Source organism: Carassius auratus, chromosome 18 (genome assembly GCF_003368295.1).
Source record: "Carassius auratus strain Wakin chromosome 18, ASM336829v1, whole genome shotgun sequence".
In the NCBI taxonomy this organism is placed as follows: Eukaryota; Metazoa; Chordata; class Actinopteri; order Cypriniformes; family Cyprinidae; genus Carassius; species Carassius auratus.
The window spans coordinates 1742928-1768719 of NC_039260.1; the positions used below are offsets into that span (position 1 = coordinate 1742928).

Consider the following 25792-nt stretch of genomic DNA (forward strand, 5'->3'; position numbering starts at 1 on the left):
AGTATTTTATTTAATAATAATAATAATAATAATAATAGCAACCTGTTAATAATAAATAATAATAGTAAAAATAACTTATTGATTAAATTTTTTATTATTAGTTATTTAATAATATTTATTATTATAATAAAATAAAAAATGCCATTATTAATAGGTCATTGCTACTATTATTAATATAATTATTAATAGATTTTAATAAATAATGAATAGTACAAATAATGCATTGATTTTATTATTATTATTATTATTATTTAGTTTTTTATAATAAAAACATTGATAATAAATAATAAACATAATAATAATTAATAGTAAACATTTTTATTATTAGTTAAATAATAATAATAGTAATAATAATAATAATAATAATAATAATCCATTAATAATAAATTAATAATAGTAAGCACAACACTTTATTGTTTTATTATTTTATTATTTTTAAACTATGAGGAGAATAATGACCTGGTGGGAAATTGAGACATCTGGCCTACATGTGACTTTCGTTCTGTTCTATTCTTTTTGGATAATGGGACATTGAGTAGGTTTAATGTCTGTTTCTCTGTCTCTTTCTCTCTCTCTCTCTCTGTGTGTGTGTGTGTGTGTGTGTGTGTAGCGGGGATTGAACACTGATAGCGGCAGCACCTGTCGCGAAGCGTCCTTTGAAGGCATCAGCCAGTGAGTTTCATCCATTATTCAGAGCTCTGGTCCTAAAACTCATTCCAGGGAAAGTAGCACACACGTCCTCTGTGTGCTCGGATAAAACGACCCACCCATTTAAACCCATCCTAATGAGAAATATTTCTAAATATTAGATATTCACTATTTGATGCATCAGAAAGTATATACAAATGTTGTATTAAATAATAAACTTCAACACCGTTGTCATCTGTTCTGAAGCACTGACAAAGGAGGATTCAGATACTGATGTGAGACATTGTTAATGATGTTTCTTCTTCTCTTCTGCAGGTTTCAGGTGAATAATTCCCTGCTGCACCCAGTGATTGTGGAGTGGTGAGTGTCATTTATATCACACAAATATCTAATCATTTAAACCGTTTTACACCATGCTTTATGCAATTTAGCCGATTGACGTCTTAATAACTAAAGCACAGAACCTTGCTCCAATTAACAAAATCAAAGCAAGTGATCCAGCTCCTCTCATTAGCAAGCGTTTGATGTTTTGATGAAAGCTGGAGCTGCAGTTGAATTGTTTCACACAATATACATTTTTATTTTAATATTTAAATTCAAAATAAAACATATTTTATTAAATATAAAAATATGTGTGTTTATAATACATTAATTTATCATGTAAATAAAAATGTAAATATATGCATATATAAACTGTTTCTTTGATAAATTATTATATTTTTAAATTGGAGAGAAAATATATAATTGAAATGGTAATATATTAAATGAAAAATAAACATTATTATTTTATTTAATAATCATAATAATAATAATAATAATAATAATAATAGCAACCTGTTAATAATTAATAATAATGGTAAAAATAACTTATTGATTTTATTTTTTATTATTAGTTATTTAATAATAATAATTATAATAAAATCAAAAAGAAAATTGTCATTTATTAATAGGTCATTGCTGCTATTATTAGTAGTATTATTAATAGATTTAAAAAAATAATTAATAGTACAAATAATGCATTGATTTTATTATTATTATTTCGTTTTTTAATTAAAAAAAACTAAAGCACAGAACCTTGCTCCAATTAACAAAATCAAAGCATGTGATCCAGCTCCTCCAATTAGCAAGCGTTTGATGTTTTGATGAAAGCTGGAGCTGCAGTTGAATTGTTTAATCTTTTTCTGTTTTGATTGTCATAGTTTGAGCAGGTCAGCTCGTTTAATCTGCTTGTATTTATGCATTCAGACACTATATCACTTCATAGAACGGGAGTTTTGTTGGGGAAAATGACATTCAGACAAAGTGCTCTTCTCGTCGCTCCGGCTAATTTGAGCAGAATGACTCCGTCATGACTGAGAGCTCTTCACTCTCACGTCGACAGCTCAGCCACATTACAAACAATCTGCTATCAATCGCTCTTTCGCTCTCAAGCCTCCTGCGTGGGTCTGTACGGCCGGTGTTTGTCTCTAATGGTCTGCGTGCTTCTCTCGCTGGCGTGTGCATTAGGTTTTCTCTTCTATTACTCGAAGGAAAGCGGCTCATTACGGTTTCCCATCGCTCGCCTGCAAACTTTGTTGTTTCCTTCGCTTCCTCCCCTTCGCTTATTACCTTGAGATTTCCAGAGAGAGTCTGCTGCTTGCTTCTCCGTGATGAGGCAGATATTAAAAACCTGCACACAAAGCACAGATACACTTGCATCGTTTAAAAAAAACGACTGAAGCCAGGTTAAGATGAGAAGATGGTCCACAAAACTGCTCAAAACCAGCGCAAACCAGACTTTTTTGCTAATATGGCTGGTGAAATATACTTTATAAAAGAACAGTTCACGCATAAATGAAAATATACTCAACCTCAAGATGTAGATGAGTTTGTTTCATCATCAGATTTGGAGAAATGTAGCATTGCATCACTTGCTCCCCAATGGATGCTCTGCTGTGAATGGGTGCCGTCAGAATCAGAGTTCAAACAGCAGTTGCTTCCAGTTTAAATACAGTACTTTTATGGAGTCATATTGTGAAAAAGCAATCAAATGGCAGATCATAACCATGGGTTACTGCTGTGTTTGTGTGTGTGTGTGTGTGTGCACGCAGTGATATATTTAGACGTGTTGTTAGAAAGCTGGCACATTCACACTGAGTCATAGGAGGTTATGTCAAGATGCTTCAGTACTGCAGGCAACATCATTAAGACATAATCGAAGACGCTCGACCAGGAATAGATGGAGGTGAAGAATAAAACACTAACTAGAGGCAAAGTGCTGATTTCTCTGACATCAGTCCTGCTGGGTTTGGGCTAAGTTTAGGATTTCAAGTTTAACAGAGAAGTTTGTTCTGCTTTAAACTTTCTGGCCAGTAAATTTGAAAAGTGATTGTAAAGGCATTTATGATGTTACATTTCGAATAAATGCAGTTCTTTTGAACTTTCTAATCATCAAAGAATACGTTTAGAATCAAATAGTATCACAGTTTCCACAAAAATATTCAGGACATGTTTCTTGAGCAGCAAATCATCATATTAGACTGATTTCTGAAGGTCATGTGACACTGAAGACTGGAGGAATGATGCTGAAAATTCAGCAGCGCATCACAGAAATAAATTACAGGTTAACACATATTCACATAGAAAACTGTTGTATTAAATTGTAAAAATATTTCATATTTTTACTGTATTTTGATTAAATAAATGCATCTTTGGTGAGCGACTCTTACTGACCTCAGCAGTGCATGAGCATCAGTAAAATCACTGCATGCTGTTAAATTCACTTATACACACAGCCTCTTGTAACTTCTTGATTTATATGATATTATATCTTCATATTTATATTCATTAGCTCTCTCTCTCTCTGTGTCTCTGTGTTTGCAGTCGTTTGTTGAAGACTGACATGGAGCTGGAAGTCCTGCGCTACACCAACCGCATTTCCAGCGAAGCCCACAAAGAGGTAAAGCTAGCTTTTTAGGGCAGATTTCTTCCCTCAGTTTTCTCATTTAAAAACAGTTACCCTAAACTATGCCCTAAAGAATTAAATTGAAAGTAGTACGATCTAATAATGATTACTCTGTGAGACCAGGACTGCATTTCTCGAAAGCATCCCAAGCTTTCTGCGATCTCCTTGGGCTTATGATGCTTTTGCAGAGTGTTTTTCGCAGCTCTCCTGAGACACAGACAGTTGAGTTCGGGTCATGAGATGTGCGTTTGGCACAGATTTTGTGTGAATGACAATTTCGGGGATGTTTCAGGGGAATAAAAACTCATCAAGTCTCTCTTAAAAACACTATTGGGCTCAAATTTCAGCCTCTGTTTTTCTGTTGTAAAGCATTTTAAGTCGGATCTGTACTGTATTCTCTTGATTTAAAGCTACCAAATTGTTATACCTCGCTTAATCAGTATCTAGGCCAGCATTGCATCTATCCTTCACAGATACAAGACAATACCAGAATACTAAACGGATGATATTTCAGCACAAAACCTGAATTACAATTACAACCTGAATTTTTTGAGCCATTAAGGCCTTAGCAAATGTGAATGGGTTGTTAAAATAATACAAATGTTCATGCTCTTCGTAATGGCTTTTTAATCAAATCTAAAGTACAGATCTGGATCATCAACGTCTAACATATGGACGCAGACTCTTGATATGTGCGCTATCAGACAGTATTTATTAAAGGAACATGATGTTTGAAATGTTTAATAATGCACAGCTCTCAATCAGCCAATGTGAGGAAACTCCGATTAATTTAATAATCAGATTGATGGTGCTGCTTTGTGGTAGAATAAGTTGCTGATTCTTTTAATGGATGAAAAGCCTTTTTAAGAGTGTTGGATATTAATGGGCTTGTGCATGAATTAATACTGTGTGTTTGAACTGGGATCATATTTATCATAGTGACTGCTATAGCTGTAACGATTATTGTTAGGTTGTTGAACATCAGTTCATGTCACAGTTATTAAGAGATTTCCACACAGCCCTATTTTCGATATATAGGTGCCTACTTTTTAATCTGCATTGGTATTTTCTTTTTTTAAAAGTCTCCATTAAAGCATTATATGCTGGGAATCAAACCTGGTACGAGAAGAATTATCGTTTATGAAACACTATAAACTTTGATTTGAATCAAAAACATTTGAAAATTTGACAAAGATTAGCATGAGGAAAATAACTATGGAGAAATATACAAACTTGATTCCAAAAAAAGTTGGGACATCATAGATGACGTGTATAATTTTTAGGGAAAAATAAGTTGATTTTAAATTTCATGGCATCAACACATCTCAGAAAAGTTGGGACAAGGCCATGTTTAGCACTGTGTGACATCACGTCGTCTTTTTATAACAGTTTGCAAACATCTGGGGACTGAGGAGACAAGTTGCTCAAGTTTATGAACAGGAATGTTGTCCCACGCTTGTCTAACACATGCTTCTAGTTGCTCAACTGTCTTAGGTCTTCTTTGTCACATCTTCCTCTTTATGATGCGCCAAATGTTTTCTATGGGTGAAAGATCTGGACTTCAGGCTGGTCATTTCAGTACCCGCATCCTTCTTCTACGCAGCCATGATGTTGTAATTGATGCAGTATGTGGTCCGACATTGTCATGTTGGAAAATAAAAGGTCTTCCCTGAAAGAGACGATGTCTGGATGGGAGCATATGTTGTTCTAGAACTTGGATATACCTTTCAGCATTGATGGAGCTCATCTTTCCAGAAGTGTAAGCTGCCCATGCCACACACACTCATGCAACCCCATACAATCAGAGACACAGGCCTCTGAACTGAGCGCTGATAACAACTTGGGTTGTCCTCTTTAGTCCGGATGACATGGTGTCCCAGTTTTACAAACCGAACTTCAAATTTTGATTCGTCTTACCACAGAACAGTTTTCCACTTTGCCACAGTCCGACCTTGACCCTTACACACAGAGATTGTTCCAGATTCTCTGAATTTTTGGATGATATTATGCACTGTAGATGATGATAACTTCAAACTCTTTTCCATTTTTCTCTGAGAAACTTCTTTCTGACATTGCTCCACTATTTTTCGCCGCAGCATTGGGGGAATTGGTGATCCTCTGCCCATCTTGACTTCTGATAGACACTGACACTCTGAGAGGCTCTTTTTAAACCCAATCATGTTGCCAATTGACCTAATAAGTTGAAAATTGGTCCTCCAGCTGTTCCTTATATGTACATTTTACTTTTCCGGCTTCTTATTGCTACCTGTCCCAACTTTTCTGGAACGTGTAGATCTCATGAAATCCAAAATGAGCCAATATTTGGCATGAGATTTCACAATGTCTCACTTTCAACATTTGATATGTTATCTATATTCTATTGTGAATAAAATATAAGGTTAAGAGATTTGTAAATTATCCCATTCATTTTTTTTCCTCACAATTTGTACAGTGTCCCAACTTTTTTGGAATCGGGTTTGTAAAACTATCCATTCAAAGTTTTAGATTTTTTTATATAGTTTTTATATACGTCTGTTGCAAAATATGCACATTTATCAAATATCAAAGTGTTTTGAGAGAGTAGGGGGAGACTGAGTGGAGTGGGAGGAGCTCTTACTGGATGTAACTCTCATTGGTTGGAATTTTCTGTAGAGCATTATGGGTAATGTAGTTTTAAACCACAAATTCTGCTATTAAACAAGACGATTTAAAACGTAACTTGAAATAATGGGAACCGATGGCTTCAACAAAAGCATATACCATTCATTATTTAGCTCAGAGCTCACAGTGGGTCTGTCTTTAAAGATAACTATGTTATCATTAAAAATCTGTTTCCCCTTTGGTGATAATTAGCAGCATTTTTACTTCTGGAACCTGACTGTTGCACAAGGAATATTTCATAACAATATCTGTCATTATTTACTATATTTACCCATGATTCCAAAATCCAAAGGACAAATTTCTCTTTATTCTATATTTATACTTTCATCCATGTGTGCAGTCGTCATTGGAAAAGCACAGTCAATGTTTATCCTCACGTTATCTAAAGGAAATAGCCCCAGCACTTCATCAATTGGAGAATGACCTTGACAGACCGGGTCGATCTTCAGTTGAGGGTCTGAAGGACATGTTTGGAGGCCCTTTTGATCTCTCGTTTCCAGCAATAAAGGCCTAGGCACATATTAACACCCATAGGTCTTCATAAGTGCCAGTCATAGCCAGAGCTCATCTAGACAAACGTCTGGCGGCTGTAACCTCTCGTCTTCTGTTATTGCTGGATATTCAGTTTAAGAGGGACATGAGTCACGGCCACAATGGAAACAAATTGTTCTTTGAATGTCGAAATGAGGAACAAGGGGTTTTGAGGGGTTCACTGTAGGGTCACGGGAATCCGTTGAGCGGGAAGAGGGGTGAGAATCCAAATTGAGTTCTTATTCACAGAATCACTTCCATTTTTTTTATGACTTTCCATTCCGTTAATGGATTTGAACTTCTCTATCTTTGCACCGATGAGAATGGAAAGTATTCCCAAACATAATTCTTCCTCAAAAATACAGAAAGATTCATTGATAGAAATCAGAATTAATAGAATTATCAAGCGCAATCAGAATCTTCCAAACCAAGCAGTGTTCCAACTTCACCTAGTCCTTTTATTATTATTATTTTTTATGCATGGTTCAGTTTGGGCTCCATTAACATATCTCAAAACGCTTGTTGGCTTGATTTAATCTGGTGGCATTTTTGGGAGAAGATCTCAGCCAGAGGTTGGAACTAACAGAACAGATTCTGGAGGATTTTTCTCCTCTTTTTGAGATATTTCACCCCAAAACGCACATTACACCATTATATCATGTTTGCTGAAAAAAACCCAATACCTGTTTCTTACAAATTTTAGGTTGACGATTCCAAAAATAGTGATAGAAGATTTCCTCGAAGACACTTTCCCCCAAAATATGATGTATTTGGTAGCATTTTTTATTTTGATGACCATTTGTACAGTGAAGGAGTCTTCTATTCTTCCTTAATCAGAAGAAAAACACCATAAACACACGATTCATGTCTAACTTTATTCACTACTTTATGCATGATTTCCACTTTTTCTGTCCCTTTGCAGACTGTAAGTTAAATAATACAGTTTGAATACTACTTTTTGTTATTAAAAAAAATATTGCATTAAAAAAATGCATTTGCTGTCTTGAGAAATGCATTAAAGTTATATGTATTCTATATGATATTTGCAAATCTGCAGATTTTAATAATGTCCATCTTTATTTTTGGTGTGACGTGACCTGCTCCTGGTTTCGTGAGATTCCTCTGAATGTGCCGTGGTCTGTCCGGGATGCTTACAGCAGCAGGTTTTGCTAGTTTGAAATGTAAATGACTGTAAATGCTGATTTTGTCTTTGCGGTGAGGAGAGCTGAGACGAAGGTCAGTTTCAGTCGAGCAGCGATTAAGAGTTCAGCTCCAGTCCAGAGATTTTTAAGGTTTCATTGAGTTTGACAGGAGCGGACGACCTTTGATTCTCCCGGATATGAATAATGGACTAGATGTACATGCAAATGTAGTTGGAAGCATTTATATTGACGTGTAGGGAATGCAACTAGCCTTGCCAGAGTCAGCAGTTCGATTCCTGGCTTTCATATGCTGCAAGTCACCCAGGATAGATACATAATGCCAAATGCATAAATGTTAAGATCGGAGTAGTTACTGAAGTCATGATATTGTGCATCAGTTCAAAGATGCATGTTTTATATTTCTTCAAATAACATTTGTTGTCTTAATCAATCATGCATTTATTTATTTGATCTTAACTGTAGCTCATTTAGAAAACCTTTCCCCTCTGAATAGTGCTAACAGACTTCATTTTAAATAGACTAGAACAATTCAGTTGTATTTCTACTTGCAGCACTGAGTTACTTTATGTATTCTGTTGGGTTTCCTGTAACTTGTCACTTGTCAGTGTTTTTTTGTAGTTTATTTTTTTGCATTCCTGTAAACCTTTTTATGTTGGTAGTATTGAGAAATATTATTACAATTTTAAATGACACACTAAACGGGCTACTTACAAGTTGGAGATAATTACCATTAAAAGTTAGATTTTTAAAATTTTCTGCTTGCATTTACTTGATAGAGTAAAAACATTGTAAATTTTTTAAAAAAAATTAATTAATTGCTGTAATGTGCAGCTGTATTTTCAGCATTATTCCTCTAGTCTCCAGTGTCACACAATCCTTCAGAAATCAATCTAATATGCTGATTTGCTGCTCAGGAGTCATTTTTGTTAATATAAAAAGACATTTTTTATAGTATAACTGCATAATGTTTTTTCAATTTTTTGTGGAAACCATGTTTCAATTTTGAAGGCTTTTTTGGTGAATAGAATATTCAGATGCATACTTTAATTTTAGTTTTGACCTCTTTTTAAAAAGCATTTAGTTGAAATAGAAATCTTTTGTAACAATATAAATGCCTTTCCTTTCAGTTTTGATCAACACATTGATTTTTGTTAAATATAAAAATGTTCATTTGTTCATTTTTTTTTTTTTTTTGGTGTTCTTTGTAGAACAAAACACTGCCGCATGAATTATTGGAACATCCAAAAACATTTATCATTTTTGCTAAATATGACACTTTTTTTTTTTTTTTATTAAGTTTTCTTTTGCATAGAAAGTTCAAAAACAGCATATTTTTTTAAAATGATTTTTTTTGTCTCTTTAAAACAATTAAATGAGTCCTTGCTGAATAAAAATAAACATTTCTTTAAAAAAAAATCGTACTTTTGAACAGTACAGTACTATAAATTCTAGCAACGTTTTATTCACACAAGTATCATATTAACTCTGTCACCCAACATACTAACATTACCTACATCTCCGCAATCTCCCGGGGATCCTCCAGCGCCGCTGTACAGTGTGACTCATGATTCTGGATTGAAATAAAAGCATCCTAACCTACAATCATCAAACAGCCCTCGACACTGGCTCTCCCTCATTTCTCTCCGCCGCGTCTCAAATGACTGTTATCTCATCAAATGGATGAGTCGTTCTTTAATTTGAAGGCAATTGCTGGTCATTTTCAGAGCCGTTGTGCAGCTCTCGTCTGTGTCTGTGTCTGTGTCTGCCGGCGAGAGTTCATTGAGATTATTAGGCTTTATCTGGAGAGGGAAGGGAAGCCCTCGGCTGATGACTGAGGTGGAAGACTAATTGAATATTTTGTAAAGCGCACTTATCTGATTACTGCGTGTGTTTCCTTGTAGGTGATGAAACGTGTGAAGCCGGGGGTGAAAGAGTACGAGATGGAGAGGTGAGTACTGATCGATCGATTGATTTGATTGATAGATTGATTAAATCCTCTCACCTAAATGAAGCTTAATGAAGTTAACATGGTGGTGGTGTTTTTTTTAATAGTCAAATTTTATAGTTTATTGCTGTTGATCTGTTTTAGATTATTTTAAGTAAAAAGAAGTTAAATATAAATAAATTCTGTTATTGGAATTTTAGTATTTCGTGCTCATTTCTTAGGTTTCTTTTTATTTTATTATACATTTTTACTATTTTGACACCATTTTCTCGTTAGGTCAATAGAGCCTGTTTTCTTTTGAATTTCAATATAACTTAAATCATATATAATATATAATATATATAATTGTGTTATTGTGTTGGTATGGATATCAGAGTGTGATTTGTATGTACTGAGAAATATGTGTGTTTGAGTGATATTTTATTTTTTTTTATCTGACACAGCAAAAAAATGGCATCATGTAAAATTAATGTAGTTTCTAATCAATGACTTTTTTATAAGACTGTAATAATCCTAAAAAAAAAATATATATATATATATATATATATATATATATATATATATATATATATATATATATATTTATTATTATTATTACTATTACTATTATCATTATTATATATATATATATATATATATATATATATATATATATATATATATATATATATATATATATATATATATATATATATCTCTTTTTATTTATTTATTTATTTATTCTATTCAAAAAACAACAGTGGGCATTTCATTAAAATCGTGAAAATAAATGCATTTTAATTAGTTATCATCAGGGCTGACGATGGTGAATTAAAATACAAATCTTAATAATCATAAATGTTTCTTGAGCAGCAAATCATCATATTACACTGATTTCTGAAGGTCATGTGACACTGAAGACTGGAGGAATGATGCTGAAAATACAGCTGTGCATCACAGAAATAAATTACACTTTAACATCTACTCACAAAGAAAACAGCTATTTTAAATCATAATAATATTTCCCTATTTTTAGTGCATTTCTAATCAAATAAATGCATCCTTGGTGAACAGAAGAGACTTTCGAAAACTTTTGAGTGTCACTTTCTTCTTATATAGTCAAGCTCTACCAGATGCAGTTGTGGTTCCTCAGGACGTGCACTTATCTGTCAGGAAGCAGTAATAGTTTATGCACGCTCTTACAGCACCTTTAACTATGTTACATGATGAGTATCTAGTGTTCTGTGTTTCATCTGCGTGAGGTGTTAGTGTTTTTGTGTCTGATAACACCCTCCGACCTGTTCTCTGCTCACCAAACAAAAGCTCTGATAAGCTGCAGCTTTTTCCAGGGATTTTCTCTCCATATCTACTGCTGGAGAAGTGTAAGATAAGACGACTCCCTCCATTCGTTTTGTCCTCTAAAGCAACGCTGCTGTGGCGTCCGGACCGTGCAACACTGGCTTTGTCCAGACCTTTAGAGATTGTGATGCATGATCTACTTCCTCTAATGATACCGTCCCTCTCAGCTCTGGCCGCCCAAGTGCATGCTGGGATGTGACCTCTGCATTCATCTCTCCTCCTCTGTGCGGTCAGGAGAAGCTAATTTCCATCCCGTTTTCTTCTAACTTTCTTTTTATGAATGTCAGTCTCCTGCAGGGATCATGAGGGTTTTTAATGTTGAGCTCCTTTGTGTCTGCTAGAGAATATACAGTCGCATTAGGCCGTAATGAGAGAGGCTGCGGCAAACAGGTGTGTGTGTGTGTGTGTGTGTGTGTGTGTGTGTGTGTGTGTGTGTGAGACAGACCCGCAGGCAAGGTCACGCCATGCAGCAACTCGCTAGAAACACATCAGTTCAGCAGCAGTCAGATTTACTCACACACACTCACTAGAGACCAGTGCGAAAGATTTGAAACTTCTTCACAGAAACAAATACATTGTAAGTTTATAAGTTTGTACTGGCTCAGGTTTGCAAAGAACCACATTAACGTTCAGAAGTTTGAGGTTGGTGTGATTCTGAAAGGAGACTCTTCTGCTCACCAAGGATGCATTTATTTGATCAAAAATACAGTAAAAATTGTGAAATATTATTATGATTTAAAAAGACTGTTTTCTATGTGTAAATGTGTTCAAATGTAATTTATTTCTGTGATGTGCATCTGAATTTTTTTTAGCGACATTACTTCAGTCTTCAGTGTCACATGATCTTCAGAAATCATTCTAATATGATGATTTGTTGCCCAAGAAACATTTCTGATTATTATCAATGTTGAAAACAGTTGTGCTGCTTAACATTTCCAAATATTTACCGTATTTTTCGGACTATAAGTCACACCTGAGTATAAGTCGCATCAGTCCAAAAATACGTCATGATGAGGAAAAAAACAGATGTAAGTCCCATGTATTTAGAACAAAGAGAAAACATTACCGTCTCCAGCCACGAGAGGGCGCTCTATGTCTTCAGTATAGACTACAGGAGCAGCATAGAGCGCCCTCTGGTGGCTGGAGACAGAAATGTTCATTTCTCTTGGTTCATTTCTCTCGGTTCATGTCAAATTAATTTTGATAAATAAGTCGCACCTGACTATAAGTCGCAGGACCAGCCAAACTATGAAAAAAAGTGTGACTTATAGTCTGGAAAATACGGTAAGTATTTTAAAAGTATTATAAAGTATTTTTTTCAGGATACTTTGAAAGTTCAAAAGAACAGCATTTATTTGAGTGGCAATAATGGCATAGAAATCGACTGCTGAAATTAATTTATGGCTTTTTTAAATAAATAAAAATAGGATTGCTAAAAATATATATATATATATTTTAAGATCACTGCATGGCTTTTCGACAGATCAGTATTTTAGGACTCATGTGTGTCAGTATCAGCAGCTGCGTCTGATAGAAACTCTTATTGAATGTGCATTAGTGTCCAGACACAGGCTCCTGTGTCCCACGGGAAACACCCTCCAGGATTTAAGGCACAGAATCGATTTAAACAGAGTTTTGTTGCAGGAGTCAGAGGATCCTCTCACCGTTGCACAATGCTGGAAACTTCATTATTTATTTTTAACTCTTTACTTCTCTGAATCGTGTGTGTGTGTGTGTTTGTGGGATAGTTTGGTTAGTTAGTAAGACGCACTTAGTGCTGATGTCAGATTTATAGGTGCTTTCAGGACATTTGGAGAACATGAGTTTACTGAAAACATAGGAAACATGAGACGATATCAGCAGGACAAGCCATTGATTACCTTCTTTTTAAAGCAGCAAATCTCCTCTGTTTTGTTTTCAGAACGTATTTTGTACATTTTATTTCGAGCTGTAAATAATCCTAGATTCTGTTAATACGTCGTCTTCATCTGGATCGCAAAGGCAAGAAGACATTAGAGGAACACCATCAATCATGAACTCGACTGACACTTTCACTTCGTCTGGAAGCTACAGAAAACTTTTAGCTCCAACCCTAATCAAACTCAGCTACCTGTGGTTTACTAGCGATCCTGAATTACACACAGCAGTGATTCTAAAGCTTGTGCAGCTGAATGTATGCAGTACAGACGCCACATTTGTATTCGCTCACGTAGCATTAAAGTAGGACAAACGTGAACGTTAGGAACAGAAACTCCAGGACTTTCTCTCTCAGATTGATGATACTTCCTCTTATCCCCGCAGGCTGATGAATGTCTCTCTTAACTTCGTGTGTTGTTATGAAGTTTAGTTTTGTTCCTCAAGGACTGAGTTTTTTTTTTTTTGTTCTCGTATCCTGCAGACATTTTCAAGAGCAAATAATGAAGGTGTTAAAAATGAAACTCAAACTCGGCCTTGTCCCCAGGCAGCAGATGATGAAGATATTCAGAGGTGAAAGAAATGAAGCGGAGGCTTTGAGAAGCATCTGTCTTCACGGCGAGCTGATGATGGGTTTTCTGTGTCATGAGCTTTGAAGCAATGAAGAATTGAACGCTGTAGCAGAGTTGATCTTCCTAAAAGTTCACATAGAGTGCGGTCAATGTGGCCAAACAGAGCTTTGCATTACGGACCTTTCTGACACTTTCACAAATGCAAAGTGGATTTTAGGTTGCTGATGCTGCACCATGAATCATAGTTTTATCTCAGATTAGAGTTAAAACGTTGATTTAGTAAGCATCGTCGTTTGCAATTTTCATCTGCTGATTCTTTATCCTAAAAAAAAAAATTGCGGTTGCCAGATGTCAAGAGTTCAAATCCCCCAATCTCATCTCTCTCTCTCTCTCTCTCTCTCTCTCTCTCTCTCTCTCTCTCTCTCTCTCTCTCTCTCTCTCTCTCTCTCTCTCTCTCTCTCTCTCTCTCTCTCTCTCTCTCTCTCTCTATATATATATATATATAAACGTTTTCTATAAATAAATATTTTTAGCAAATAATCAATTTAAAAGTATATAAAAAATTAGTTAATCAAAAATATTTCTGTAAATTTATTATTCATTAATTGTTTGTTAGATATTCAAAAGTTTAAAATGCATATTTGCTGAATGTCGACAGCATATGAGAGAGCATAACTAAGTAATTTCTTTATTTTATAAAAGTACATAATTTAAAATGTTTTTTTTTTTTATACCTGGAATTTCCCAGACCCAAATAAATATAATTACATTAATTATATATTTATATAAGTTATTTATATTTTTAAAATTTATTTGTATTCAGTTATTCACTTTATTTTTTTCATTAAACTTTATTTAAACTTTATTTTAACTTTAATTAAAATGTATTCATTTACATGAATTAAATTACACTTCTAAAATAAGTCTTCCTCTTATATCAAGTTTTTCCAAGTCCAATAAAAGCATTATTATAGTAAACCAAATACCAAAAAAAAAACATTGTTACTTAAAAAAATGTAAAAGAAAATTTTTATTAAATATATGAAAACGTATTATAGAGTTTGACTTTGTTATTAGACAGAGAGAATAAACCAAAGAAGATTTAGAAAGGGAGTTAATTAAATACTGGATTAAATAGGCTACTGGAATAATTAAACGTATTATTTTGATTTCAGATTGTAATCCTGAAAGGATAATGTATTTATGAAACACATGTGAATTAAATTAAATTATACTCCAGTTTTAAATGTGCTCTGATTACAGAAACAAACAGGTTTTCAAACAGAGATAATGACAGAGAGGCAAAACCTACGGACTGCTAATGATAATAATGTTAATATTGGCTGATAATATTCCCAAACATGAAAATATTACCTTTTATGGTTATATTTCCAAACATATCTGGGCTGTTCATAGAGACTCAAAATATATTCCAATTTTATAAATGTCCCTTTTAAGGTCTATATATATATATTAAAAAAAAGATCTGGGAAAATATATATGTTTACATTAATTATGAATAATTTACTGTTATGTTTTATTATTTCATTTAATATTATGTATATTAGCAAATATATCACTCTGTAATTATTAACAGACGAGGCATGTTTAAATACATTTTTAATTTGTGAAAGTTCTATAAAAGAAAACACAATATATTATTAAAATGTAATACTATTATATTAAAAAATATACTTTTGAATTATAATGATAGAAATTATTTTAATAATTTTAAATATTTGTTTAATTTTTCTGAACCTTTCAAAATGACATGTTTTTAACGCATCACTAGTTAAAAATCTTAGTTGTTGTTTTTTTCATTAACTTAAATTAATACAATTATTGATTTAATTTGTACCAAATTATAGATATGCATGCTTTTCCAATTTTTTTTTTTCAATTAGTGCATGCATATGTACATGGAATATAACGAAATAATTTCGGTATTAATGTTTTAATATGCATGCACACATATTCAGACACATTCTCTGTCAGAATCCAGTGTTTGCACTTGTGTGGCGAGGTTTCTTCTTTAGTGTAATCCGGTTTCTCTGTGTTTTTGATGTCTGGTGCTTCTTCTGCAAGCACGAGAGAGTTTTTGGGAGTAAAACAAAAAGATATATTCACTTTTTCTACAGTATCTTCCAGACGAAGTGTAAGTGTCAGTCGAGCTCCTGATTTATGGTGCTCCTCTAATGTCTCCTGCTTCTGCGATCCAGAAGAAGAAGACGTAAACATGATTTCCCGCTCTCTGACAGCGATTCTCTTATATTTGTAAAGCAATGCAGCTGTGGTCATGGTTACTTGTTATAAATAGACTGCACAGGTGACAAGGGAACCGTCGATATGGGATGAAAGATGCTGCAGAAATCTATCCCACAATTCCCTGCTCCTCGCTGAGTGCATTTCTAGTTTGCTTTTACTAAATGTGAATGCATGACCTTCTTGTCTGAATTAATAACACGCATTAGTCAAGACCGGCCGCCTCTTGTGTATCAGTACAGCAGTAACTCTTAATTGATTTAATTAAATCTGCAAGAGAATAATCACGCGCAGATGTGTTTTCTGTGTTATAAATATGCTGGAGATGAAGTCTGCGTGTTATTTATGTTGCTGCGGTGGCGTTTGTCTCTCTCTCTTTCTCTCAAGCCTCGGAAAACTTCAGATACAGCTGCAATTAAATCAGTTTGAGGATTTCATTAGGACTCTCTTGTGATGGCCACTGGCTGAGACTTCAAAGCGGCTGATATGTGCAGCATCACAGAAAAGAGATAACGCTGCTGCATGAGGAAAACAGAGCTTCTCTGCTCTCGGGGCATGCAAACGACCTCGCTGACTCCTGCACTGTCAGTTTGATAGCAGTTTTCTGATTTCATGATTCTAGATGCCAATTTCACTCCAGCAAAACTTTTTTTTCCACTGGAGAAATTCACGAAGTGTTGGTTTGCATTAAAGCACGCAGCCAGACTGAAGCAAATGCTGAGACTCGGAGCAGGCCGGTTGTGATTTATTGATTTATCACCTTGCTGCGGTTATTTGATTTAATCAGAATTATCTGAGATAACCGCTATGATTGTGTAGTTTACATTACCCTCACATTTAACAGATTTATATCAAATAAATGCGTGTAAATCTCTCATTATGATTATTATGCATCGCAGTTTTTGAGTGAAAAAGAAAGCATTACTTATGGGCATTCTTGGCAAAATATCTAGTTTTTGAGTAAAAAAAAAAAAAAAAAGCATTTTTGTTTAGAATTTTGTAATTTTTTTGGTAAAAGCAGCATTTTTTGATAATTTTGGCAATATTCAATTTTTTGTGACATGCATTATTTGTGGATAATTTGGACAGTACTTTTAGGTTTTAAGTAAAAACAAATGTTATTTAGAAATTATTAAATTTAAGTGGATAGAAGTGTTTGTTGATAATTTTGACAATATTTAGTTTTTAAGTAAAAAAAAGCAACAACATTATTTGTGGATAAATTTGGCAATATCCAGTTTTGAGAGGGAAAAAAAGTTCATTATTTATGGTTATTATTGTCAAAATTATAATTTTTGAGTGGCTTATTTTGGCAATATTCCGTTTTTGAGAGGAAAAGAAACAATTGCGGATAATTTTGGCAATAGTTTTAGGTTTTAAGTAAAAACCTAAAAACAAATGTTACTTTTGGCATTATTCAGTTTGAGTGGAAAGAAGCATTTGTTGATAATTCTAGCAAAACAGAGGCATATGATCAGTCAGAAACACAAATAAATACAAAACTTGTTTGAACTGAAAGAAAACAAGTTGAAAAGATTGAATCCGAGATGAAAAGCATAATGGGAGATTTCCAGGCAAGTTGTGTGCATGTGTGACGAGGTGGGAAAAAACCCTAAAAAAAGGATTAAAATGATCAAAACATTTTTGGGAAGTTGTTCTATTCTGTGTGAGTGAAGTCAGTAGGTTTTATCCTGGTGCAATGACATTAACGAGCCTTTTCAGGAAAAATAAATCAAAGAATGGCCAGAACACAACACGAAGGCTGTAGAGAAATCAAATCAAATGTGCACAGCATTAAAGAAAACCATTCGGGTATGTTTGAAAGTAAAAAATCGAAATGCATTAGGCTTGCACTTGTAAGAGGACACAACCAAGACACGATGATTTGCACAACAGTTACTCGTCTGCACAAAATGCACGAACACGCAAAATGTGTTCCAAGTGCTAGTGAAATTAAAAAAATGCAATTGCAATTATTTGCATGCAGTATAAAAATATTTACACATTTATTTCACCCAGTTTGGGTGTAGTTTGCTCAAACTTGTGCACAATTAAAAAAAATGCAATGGCGTGATACAGAGTCAGCTTCCTCTTGGATTGTGAATATTCTGCTGTTGGTGTCCCTGATGAAATCACACGCAGAACGAGCAGGATTTTTTTATCTCCACACTCTCTTGAAGTCTCACGTCATGCCTTGATGTGCTTTGATACGAGTCTGCGATTGCAGACAAGTTTCACTGTGTGATATTAAACTTCCTGGCTTAGATGAAACTGTGGAATAAACAAAAATAGCTTCACTTTGAATCCGCTCTGTATTTTTAGAACCACTGAGGTTTTTCAGTGAAGCTTTGAGAGTTCTTTATCACTCTCTTTTACACCTTGATTGATTGCATATCACCTGCTTAATTAGAGTCGTTTTTATAACGCTGTTATGCATCTGTTATTTGATAATTCTGCTTGCAACGGGATTTCAGTGAGATGGGACTCAATATGATTGATTGGAGGGTGAAAGAGTTAAATATTCACACGAGGTTCAATTTTATGTACCAGCCAGAACATGATCTGAGACGATTTCTAAAACTGATTACAAAGCAATGGATGCTCTGCAGTGAATGGGTGCCGTCAGAATGAGAGTCCAGACAGCTGATAAAAACATCACAATAATCCACATCACTCCAGTCCATCAGATAACATCTAGAGACAAAAGATGTATGTTTATCTGATGGATTGGAGTGATGTGGATTATTGTGAGGTTTTTATCAGCTGTTTAGACTCTCGTTCTGACGGCACCCATTCACTGCAGAGGAACCATTGGTGAGACACTGATGCAATGCTAAATTTCTCCAAATCTGATGAAGAAACAAACTCATCTTGGATTTCCTGAGGGTGAGAAACTACTTTAAAAAGTCAACATAAAATAAAATTGATGTTGCCAATCTTATTATGAACCATTAGTCAGTGCATGTTTCATTTTCGGCTTGTCTCAGGTAGATTATTGCTTCATATTGGTCCAGGGAACATTTCAGTTGCATTGCTGTCTATGGAGGGTCAGAGAGCTCTCAGATTTTATTAGAAATATCTTATTTTGTCTTCTGAAGATGTCTTAGGTCTTACGGGTTTGGCACGGCATGAGGGTGAGTTATTAATGACAGAGTTTTCATTTTGGTGTGAACTGTCCCTTTAATGAAGGTCACCGCACTGATAGCAGATATTGAGAGAAGTGTTGAGGTTGGGCGGTATGATCAGGGTTAGAGATGACCTGCGTCATGTGATTATATTTACTGTGGCTGCAGGCAAATCCAGCTTCTGAGACTCTCATTCCGCTGAGAGGCTTCCAGCCGTGTGTGTGTGTGTGTGTGTGTGTGTGTGTGTGTGTGTGTGTGGAGACACACAGACCTCATCGATCAGGGATTGAGTCACATTAATGATGCCTGCAGCTGAAGCTCGGGTCCTGTGTGTGTCTGAGAGCATCAACAGGGGAGAAAAACAACTATTCTCTCAATGTCTCGTTCTTCTAAAAGCCCCAACGCTAGCCCTGCAGAGAGAGCACTGCTGAAGGATTTCAGGACACAAACACATGCACACAGGCTTGAAAGTACACTGGAGTTCACTAGTTTGTCATCATATTGTTAGAATGATGTGCAAATCTTTTTTATTTTATTTTATTTTTTTACTTAATTTCTCAAACAATGAAAATATGAGTAAAAGTCAAATAACTATCAACTTCAAAAATGTGATCCAGCAGTGATCTGTGTTAGTTTAGTATTTACACTATAGGATACTTTAGAGTTCATTCTGAATTGTTTTTTGTTTCCCATTTTCATTTTAGTTCGTGTTTTATGATTTTTTTTTCTCATTTTTATTAGTTTTTGTTGCTTTTATTTATATATATATATATATATATATATATATATATATAGCTTTATATTTTTAGTTTTTTATATTTAAGTTTTAGTTTTTTATATTTTTTTATTTTAGTGCTTAAACTTTTTATTTTATTTCAGTTAGTTGACAAAGCAACATCTAATTTACAGTTAAGTATATATATATATATATATTTTTTTTTTTTTTTTTAAGTTTATCTGATATTTATGTTATGTAGTTTGAGCTTCGTTTTATTTAGGAAATACTATTTTAAAACAAATAGATTTAGTTTAAGTTATGTGCTTTTCATTTAAAAATATATTTTTTTTAATTATTATTTTTTTTTATTTTAATAGTTTTAGTACTTCAACCTAAACTAAAATAAAAATAAAATAGTTTAAATATATATATATATTTTTTAAACTAATAGTTTCAGTTTAGGTTTTATAATGTGATTTTATTTAATATTTATTGAAATTTAAATGTTAATTTATGTTAAATGCATGTTACTTTCACATGCAAAGTGTTACCAATACTGTCTTTTTCTTCTTTTTTTTTTTTTGTACGTTCTTAAATCAGTTGCTAGGTATCAGGTGAAGTTTAAAGTAAATGATTTAAAATTTAGAACAGAAGAGTCTTTGTTTATTATTCAATATTTTGTAATAAGGAAAATTAAGAACTTGAACGACTTTCCTTTTCGTATGACATCACTAATCCCTCTCACTTTTAGCCCCGCCCCTTCTAGCACCTGACTCTCAAACGCTTTCACAAGACAATCAGTTCCTGCTCTACCTTGTCTCTTAGTTCAATACCCTCAGAATTAAATCAGGAGTAGCATGGGTTGTGAGTCTCTTTTAAAGTCAGAATCCTGTAAATCATCAGTGGGTTATTCTCAGACGGCACCTGGGCTCCGTTTTCGGTCGTTATTCTAATTTATTCTTCTCATGTCATCCGATGTGTTCACTGACCTCTCATTAAAACTCCATCCCTCATTAACTTTAATTGCAGTTTGTGTGAATATAAAGACGTCTTGTTAAAGTGGCCTTTTAAAGCACATATTTAAGGGTGATTTAAGTGTGCTGAAGTTCTTGTGAAATGAAGACGAAGCCGCTCATTACAGCGTGACCCCACTGTATATACTGTAGCCACTCTCACAGGAACATCCCAGAAAAGAGGGAAAGAAAGAGAGGATCATCATTAGAAAGCACAGGAGAAGACACATAATGACTGTTTGCACGATCACAATCTCATTTATTTTGGTTAATGCAATGCATGAAAGAAACTAAATTCATGTAATATTTGGGTTTGATCATAATTTCTTTGTGAAATATATACACAATTGTTAAAAAGTTTGGGCTCACTAAGATTTTCATTAAAGTATTTTTATTAAAATATTATTTTATTTTAATATTTTTGTTTATTTTTGTGAAAACTGCATGTATATATTCAAATTTTTTATATTTATTAAAATGCACCAGAGAACAGGATTCTTAATTATATATAATATTGCTCACAATTTATGAAAATAATATTAAAATCTTCATTTGTGAATGTTTTTATGTCAGTCCTCATTTTAATGTGTGCACATACATTTAAATTCTAATTAGAAATAATTAAATCATAAAAATGTAAAACTAAAATTATTTTTAAATGTTTTTTAATCATAGAAATGTAAAATGTAAATATTTTACAAAGCATTTTGACTTCTATAATAATTTTGTGAACTTAATCTTAAATGCATAATATGTAAAAAGGCTTTTTCAATCCTCATTTTAATGTGTACATATAAATGCACTTAGGTGTTTTTTTTTTTTGCATTTAGTGCCTTAAAAAATAAATTACATCATACAGGTGGAAAATCAGATCCACTCCAAATTAAACAAATTGTTGCATACCTTCATGCCTGCTTGTTGAAATATTAATAGCATTGACCTGAATGAATTGCATGCATGCGTTAATGTTTTGTTTACAACACTTGGACTGATGCTCATCATTTGAAATATTCTCATCTCAGAGTTTGACGGACAGGTCTGTGCATGACAGAAACTGTGTTTTGCTGTAATTATCATGTTGAGGTTCAGTTGCATGTTCAGTGAAATGAATTTATGCGATTGAAACGTGGGTTTATCTCTGAAAATAAGACTGACCATGGATAAATCCAGATGAAATTTGAGTGAAGGACGGCACGGCTTGTCCTAAAAATGAGAATCCGAGTGATAACAAGCAGCTGTCCCGGGTTACCGATGGGAAATGTCACTCTAACCGGCCACAAACACGGCATTTGATTGGGATTTACTGCACTGAGATCAGATTATCCAGCTTGATCCGCTCCACCATCTGCTGCACTTTCCGTGTTTGTGTTTCAGTTTTTAAGCACATGTACGTCTTAGTGTTGAAATGAGCGTTCGACCTTGGTGTGGATGCTGACAGCAAAGCATCATGGGATTGAGTGAGTGGGTTTGTGGGGGTCATCGACTCTGTTTGTTGCTATAGACATTCAAGCATTTGATCTTTCACAGTGAAGGTTATGATTTAACGGATTATTGAAATATGATGATTATTTAAAATCTAAATGTCAAATGTAATTCATTTTAAATTAAAATGATACAAATCATAAAAATGTAAAACAAAAATAATTTAACATGAAAATAAATAGAACACTAAAAGAGAAAACTTGTTTATATATAAAAACATAAATAATTAAATGCGTATTAAAAAATATAAAATAAAATGTATATTAAAATATAATAATCAAAATAAAACACTTGCTAAATTGTATGACATCATAATATAAAATTGCATAATCTTAAAATAAAAACACTTCATAAAAATATTAAATTCATAAGTAATTTTTAAGTAAATTAACATTTTTTTTTTCAGAATTTATTTTCAAATTAAGTCCTAATGTAAAAGTAACTTAAAAATAATAACACTTAAAATAAAAAAAATGAAAATTATTTAAAATGAAGCACTTCATTAAAAATATTTGTCAAAAGAAATCTTAAATAAAACAGATCCAAAACGATTACTAAAAATCTTATTTAATCACAATATTATAATAATTATTATAATATATTATAATATGGGAAAATTAAAATAAAATAAATAACACTTAATATTTAAATCATAAAATGTGCAATTAAAATCTAATAGTAATGTTAATATAATATTAATATGAATATAATATTAATATAATGTTAAAAATGTCACCACTGCAGAAAATCATTTGGGTTTGAAACCACACAAGTGTGAGAAATGTACTTTATTCAGTGTTTATATACAGGAACTGTGCACAGACATTTCTGTAAATGCACCAGTTGAGCCTAAAACAAGGCATTGTGATGTGAGGATGCAGTGTTTATTTTTGGGTCATTACACATGTGCATGAAGAATGAATTATGCATCATCACACCTGAGTGAGATGAACTTCTGTTGTTTCTGTATCTGGAGCAGCTCTGTTTGAACAGATGAACTTGGGCGGAACTGAACAACAGAAAGGGAGTTAAAATCAGAACGGTCCCGATGTTGAAGTGCTCAGTACTTGTGAAAACTGCTGCGTGATTGTTTATTTCAAGAGGAGCTGCAGATGGTCAGACTGCGTAATGCACAGCCGAGATGTTCTTCCAGGTGCACCACAGCCCCAAAACACCAGAGCATGATGGGATATCGGTCCTCATGTTGTTTGTTTTTGTGGTACATCGTCATTCCTCTAAAGCAGGGAGGAACTACAGGGGTTTGTGAGTGGATGAAAAGCTAAGAATTCATTAAAACATAAATGTGTCAAAGTCAAGTCATTTTAAAAGACGAAATAAAACGCTTTCTAAAAATTAAATCATAAAAATGTAATATCTTCAAATAAAAATAAAAATGCTCACTAAAAATTCAATCATAAAATGTAAAATATTTTTAAATGTAAATAAATTAAAGAATTAAATCATGTATATGTAAGGTTACTTTATTTTTAAATAAAAACAATCACAATAAAACACTAAACATTAATTAGGTCATAAATGCAAATAATTTAAAACCACTAAAAAATATATTTATTAAAATAAAAACACTTATTAGAAATTAATTAAATCATAAATACATAAAGTTACTTATTTTAAAATATACCCTAAACATTAGTTCAGTTGTAAAAATATAAATTTAGGTTTAACACTTACTAGAAATTAATCAAATCCTAAATAAGTTAAAGTAATTCTGAAATAAAACCAAATATAATGGGAAAAAAATAATTAAACCATAAAAATGGAAATTGTATTAAAATAATGTAAAATTAATAAAAGCAATTAGTTAAGTCATAAAAAATGTGAAGAAAAATAAATAAGTAAAAATAGTAAAAAAAACTATGCATTCATTAAGTCATACATGTGCAAACTAAAAAGAAAAAAAAGAAACTTAAATCATAAACAAAAATAAATTCTTTAATATAGAATTAATTTAATTATAAATTATTTGCATTTCATTTGATTAGTAACTGTGAATGTGCTGATGAAATGTAAAATATATAGAGAAGCTCAAAGAAAAAAAAGTTTGTATCTACACTGAAAAAAATGCTTATTTTATCTCTTAGTTATTTATTTTTCATTTGCTCTAGTAAAAAAAAATATATATGTGAATCATTACCCTACATTTTTTAATTGGATGAATGAAATATTTTTTTCAGTGTACTACTAAAAAAATGGTCACATTCACAAATGGATAATTTCCACATGGTTGTGTACCATGCATGTTAGTGCACATTAGAGGATGCTCCCAGCGCAGACAATCCCAAATCAGTGTGTAGATGTCAGAAAGAGCAGTTGAGGTTCTCCCACACGTGAGTCTCGTTTCTCGACAGTCTATCGTAAGACTTTGATTCTAAGAAAGCTGGAAGTGTCCCTGAGCCCTGCGGCAAGCCGGCGTGTTGGACGGAGATCAGTGCGGTGTTTGGCGAGCCGTACCGATGCTAGCGCTGAGGGAGATCCCGCTGCAGAGGAGGAGTCTGGGATGCCGGAGGAATGGAAGCATTTCAAAGAAAAAGCATCTCGGTTTCAGGCTAAATCAGCCCACTCAGACTCTAACTGGGCTTTTTCTGTCCTCTGGGTGTGTGTGAGCTATTCTGAGCCGCTGTTTCCACATGAAGTGCTGCGTAAGATATAATATCAACGCAGCCTTACGAGCAGAACAAATGTGTGGCTCCTACTGTTAGTATATGTGGTTATTTTGAAGTGTGATCTACTTAGTTTTTTTGGTTCAGAATATATGCATTGTGCATCGGTTTGTTAATTGGTGTTGTCATTTGAGAGGAGTTTTCAGCACTTAATACTAATTTTAAGACGTCTGTAGTTTGTTTTGATTTTAGGGCCTGTATTAACACATTGCAGTTTGTGATCAGCGCACAGTCACAGGCTGTTTTACTGCGTGTTGCTAGCTGAAAAGCTTAAGTTAGTTTAGACATGGATGGATCTATTTAACCTTTTCTCAAATTCATGCTAAATATAAACTACTGTTAAAATGTTTGGAGTCAGTAAGGTTTTTAAAAAATATATATAAATGTGAAAAGGCTGGTCTGCTCACCAAGGCTGCATCTGTTTGATTAAAATATATATATATTATTGTGATTCAAAAAAAAAAATTCTATGTAAATATATGTTAAAATGTAATTTATTTCTGTGATCAAAGCTGAAATTTCAGCATCATTCTTTTAACGTTATAAATGATCAGTTTAATGCATCCTTGCTGAATAATAATAAGTATACATTTTCTTCTTTAAAAAACATGCGTGATTTAATCTAGCGTAACTGAATCATACAATCTATAATAAACAGTCACCGTGATCAAACCCTGAAGGAAGCGTTTCCCTGATCGCCGACTTAATTTCCTCATAATGGGAAAGAAACCAAGCATAATTTTCATGACCGTCAAAAAGAGTCTTCTGAAATCAGCCAATTTAACATCACACGAC

General features: G+C 33.3%; 1 protein-coding gene across 1 annotated transcript in view; it reads left to right on the plus strand.

The window, feature by feature from the left end:
* The window catches only part of LOC113118101 (xaa-Pro dipeptidase-like), a 52803-nt gene that overhangs the window by 16571 nt on the left and 10440 nt on the right, over positions 1-25792 (plus strand). Inside the window, exons 6-9 of the mRNA XM_026287012.1 lie at positions 611-672; positions 964-1008; positions 3511-3586; positions 9849-9895. Coding sequence (XP_026142797.1) covers positions 611-672; positions 964-1008; positions 3511-3586; positions 9849-9895 — 230 coding nt within the window. The remainder of the gene's footprint in view (positions 1-610; positions 673-963; positions 1009-3510; positions 3587-9848; positions 9896-25792) is intronic.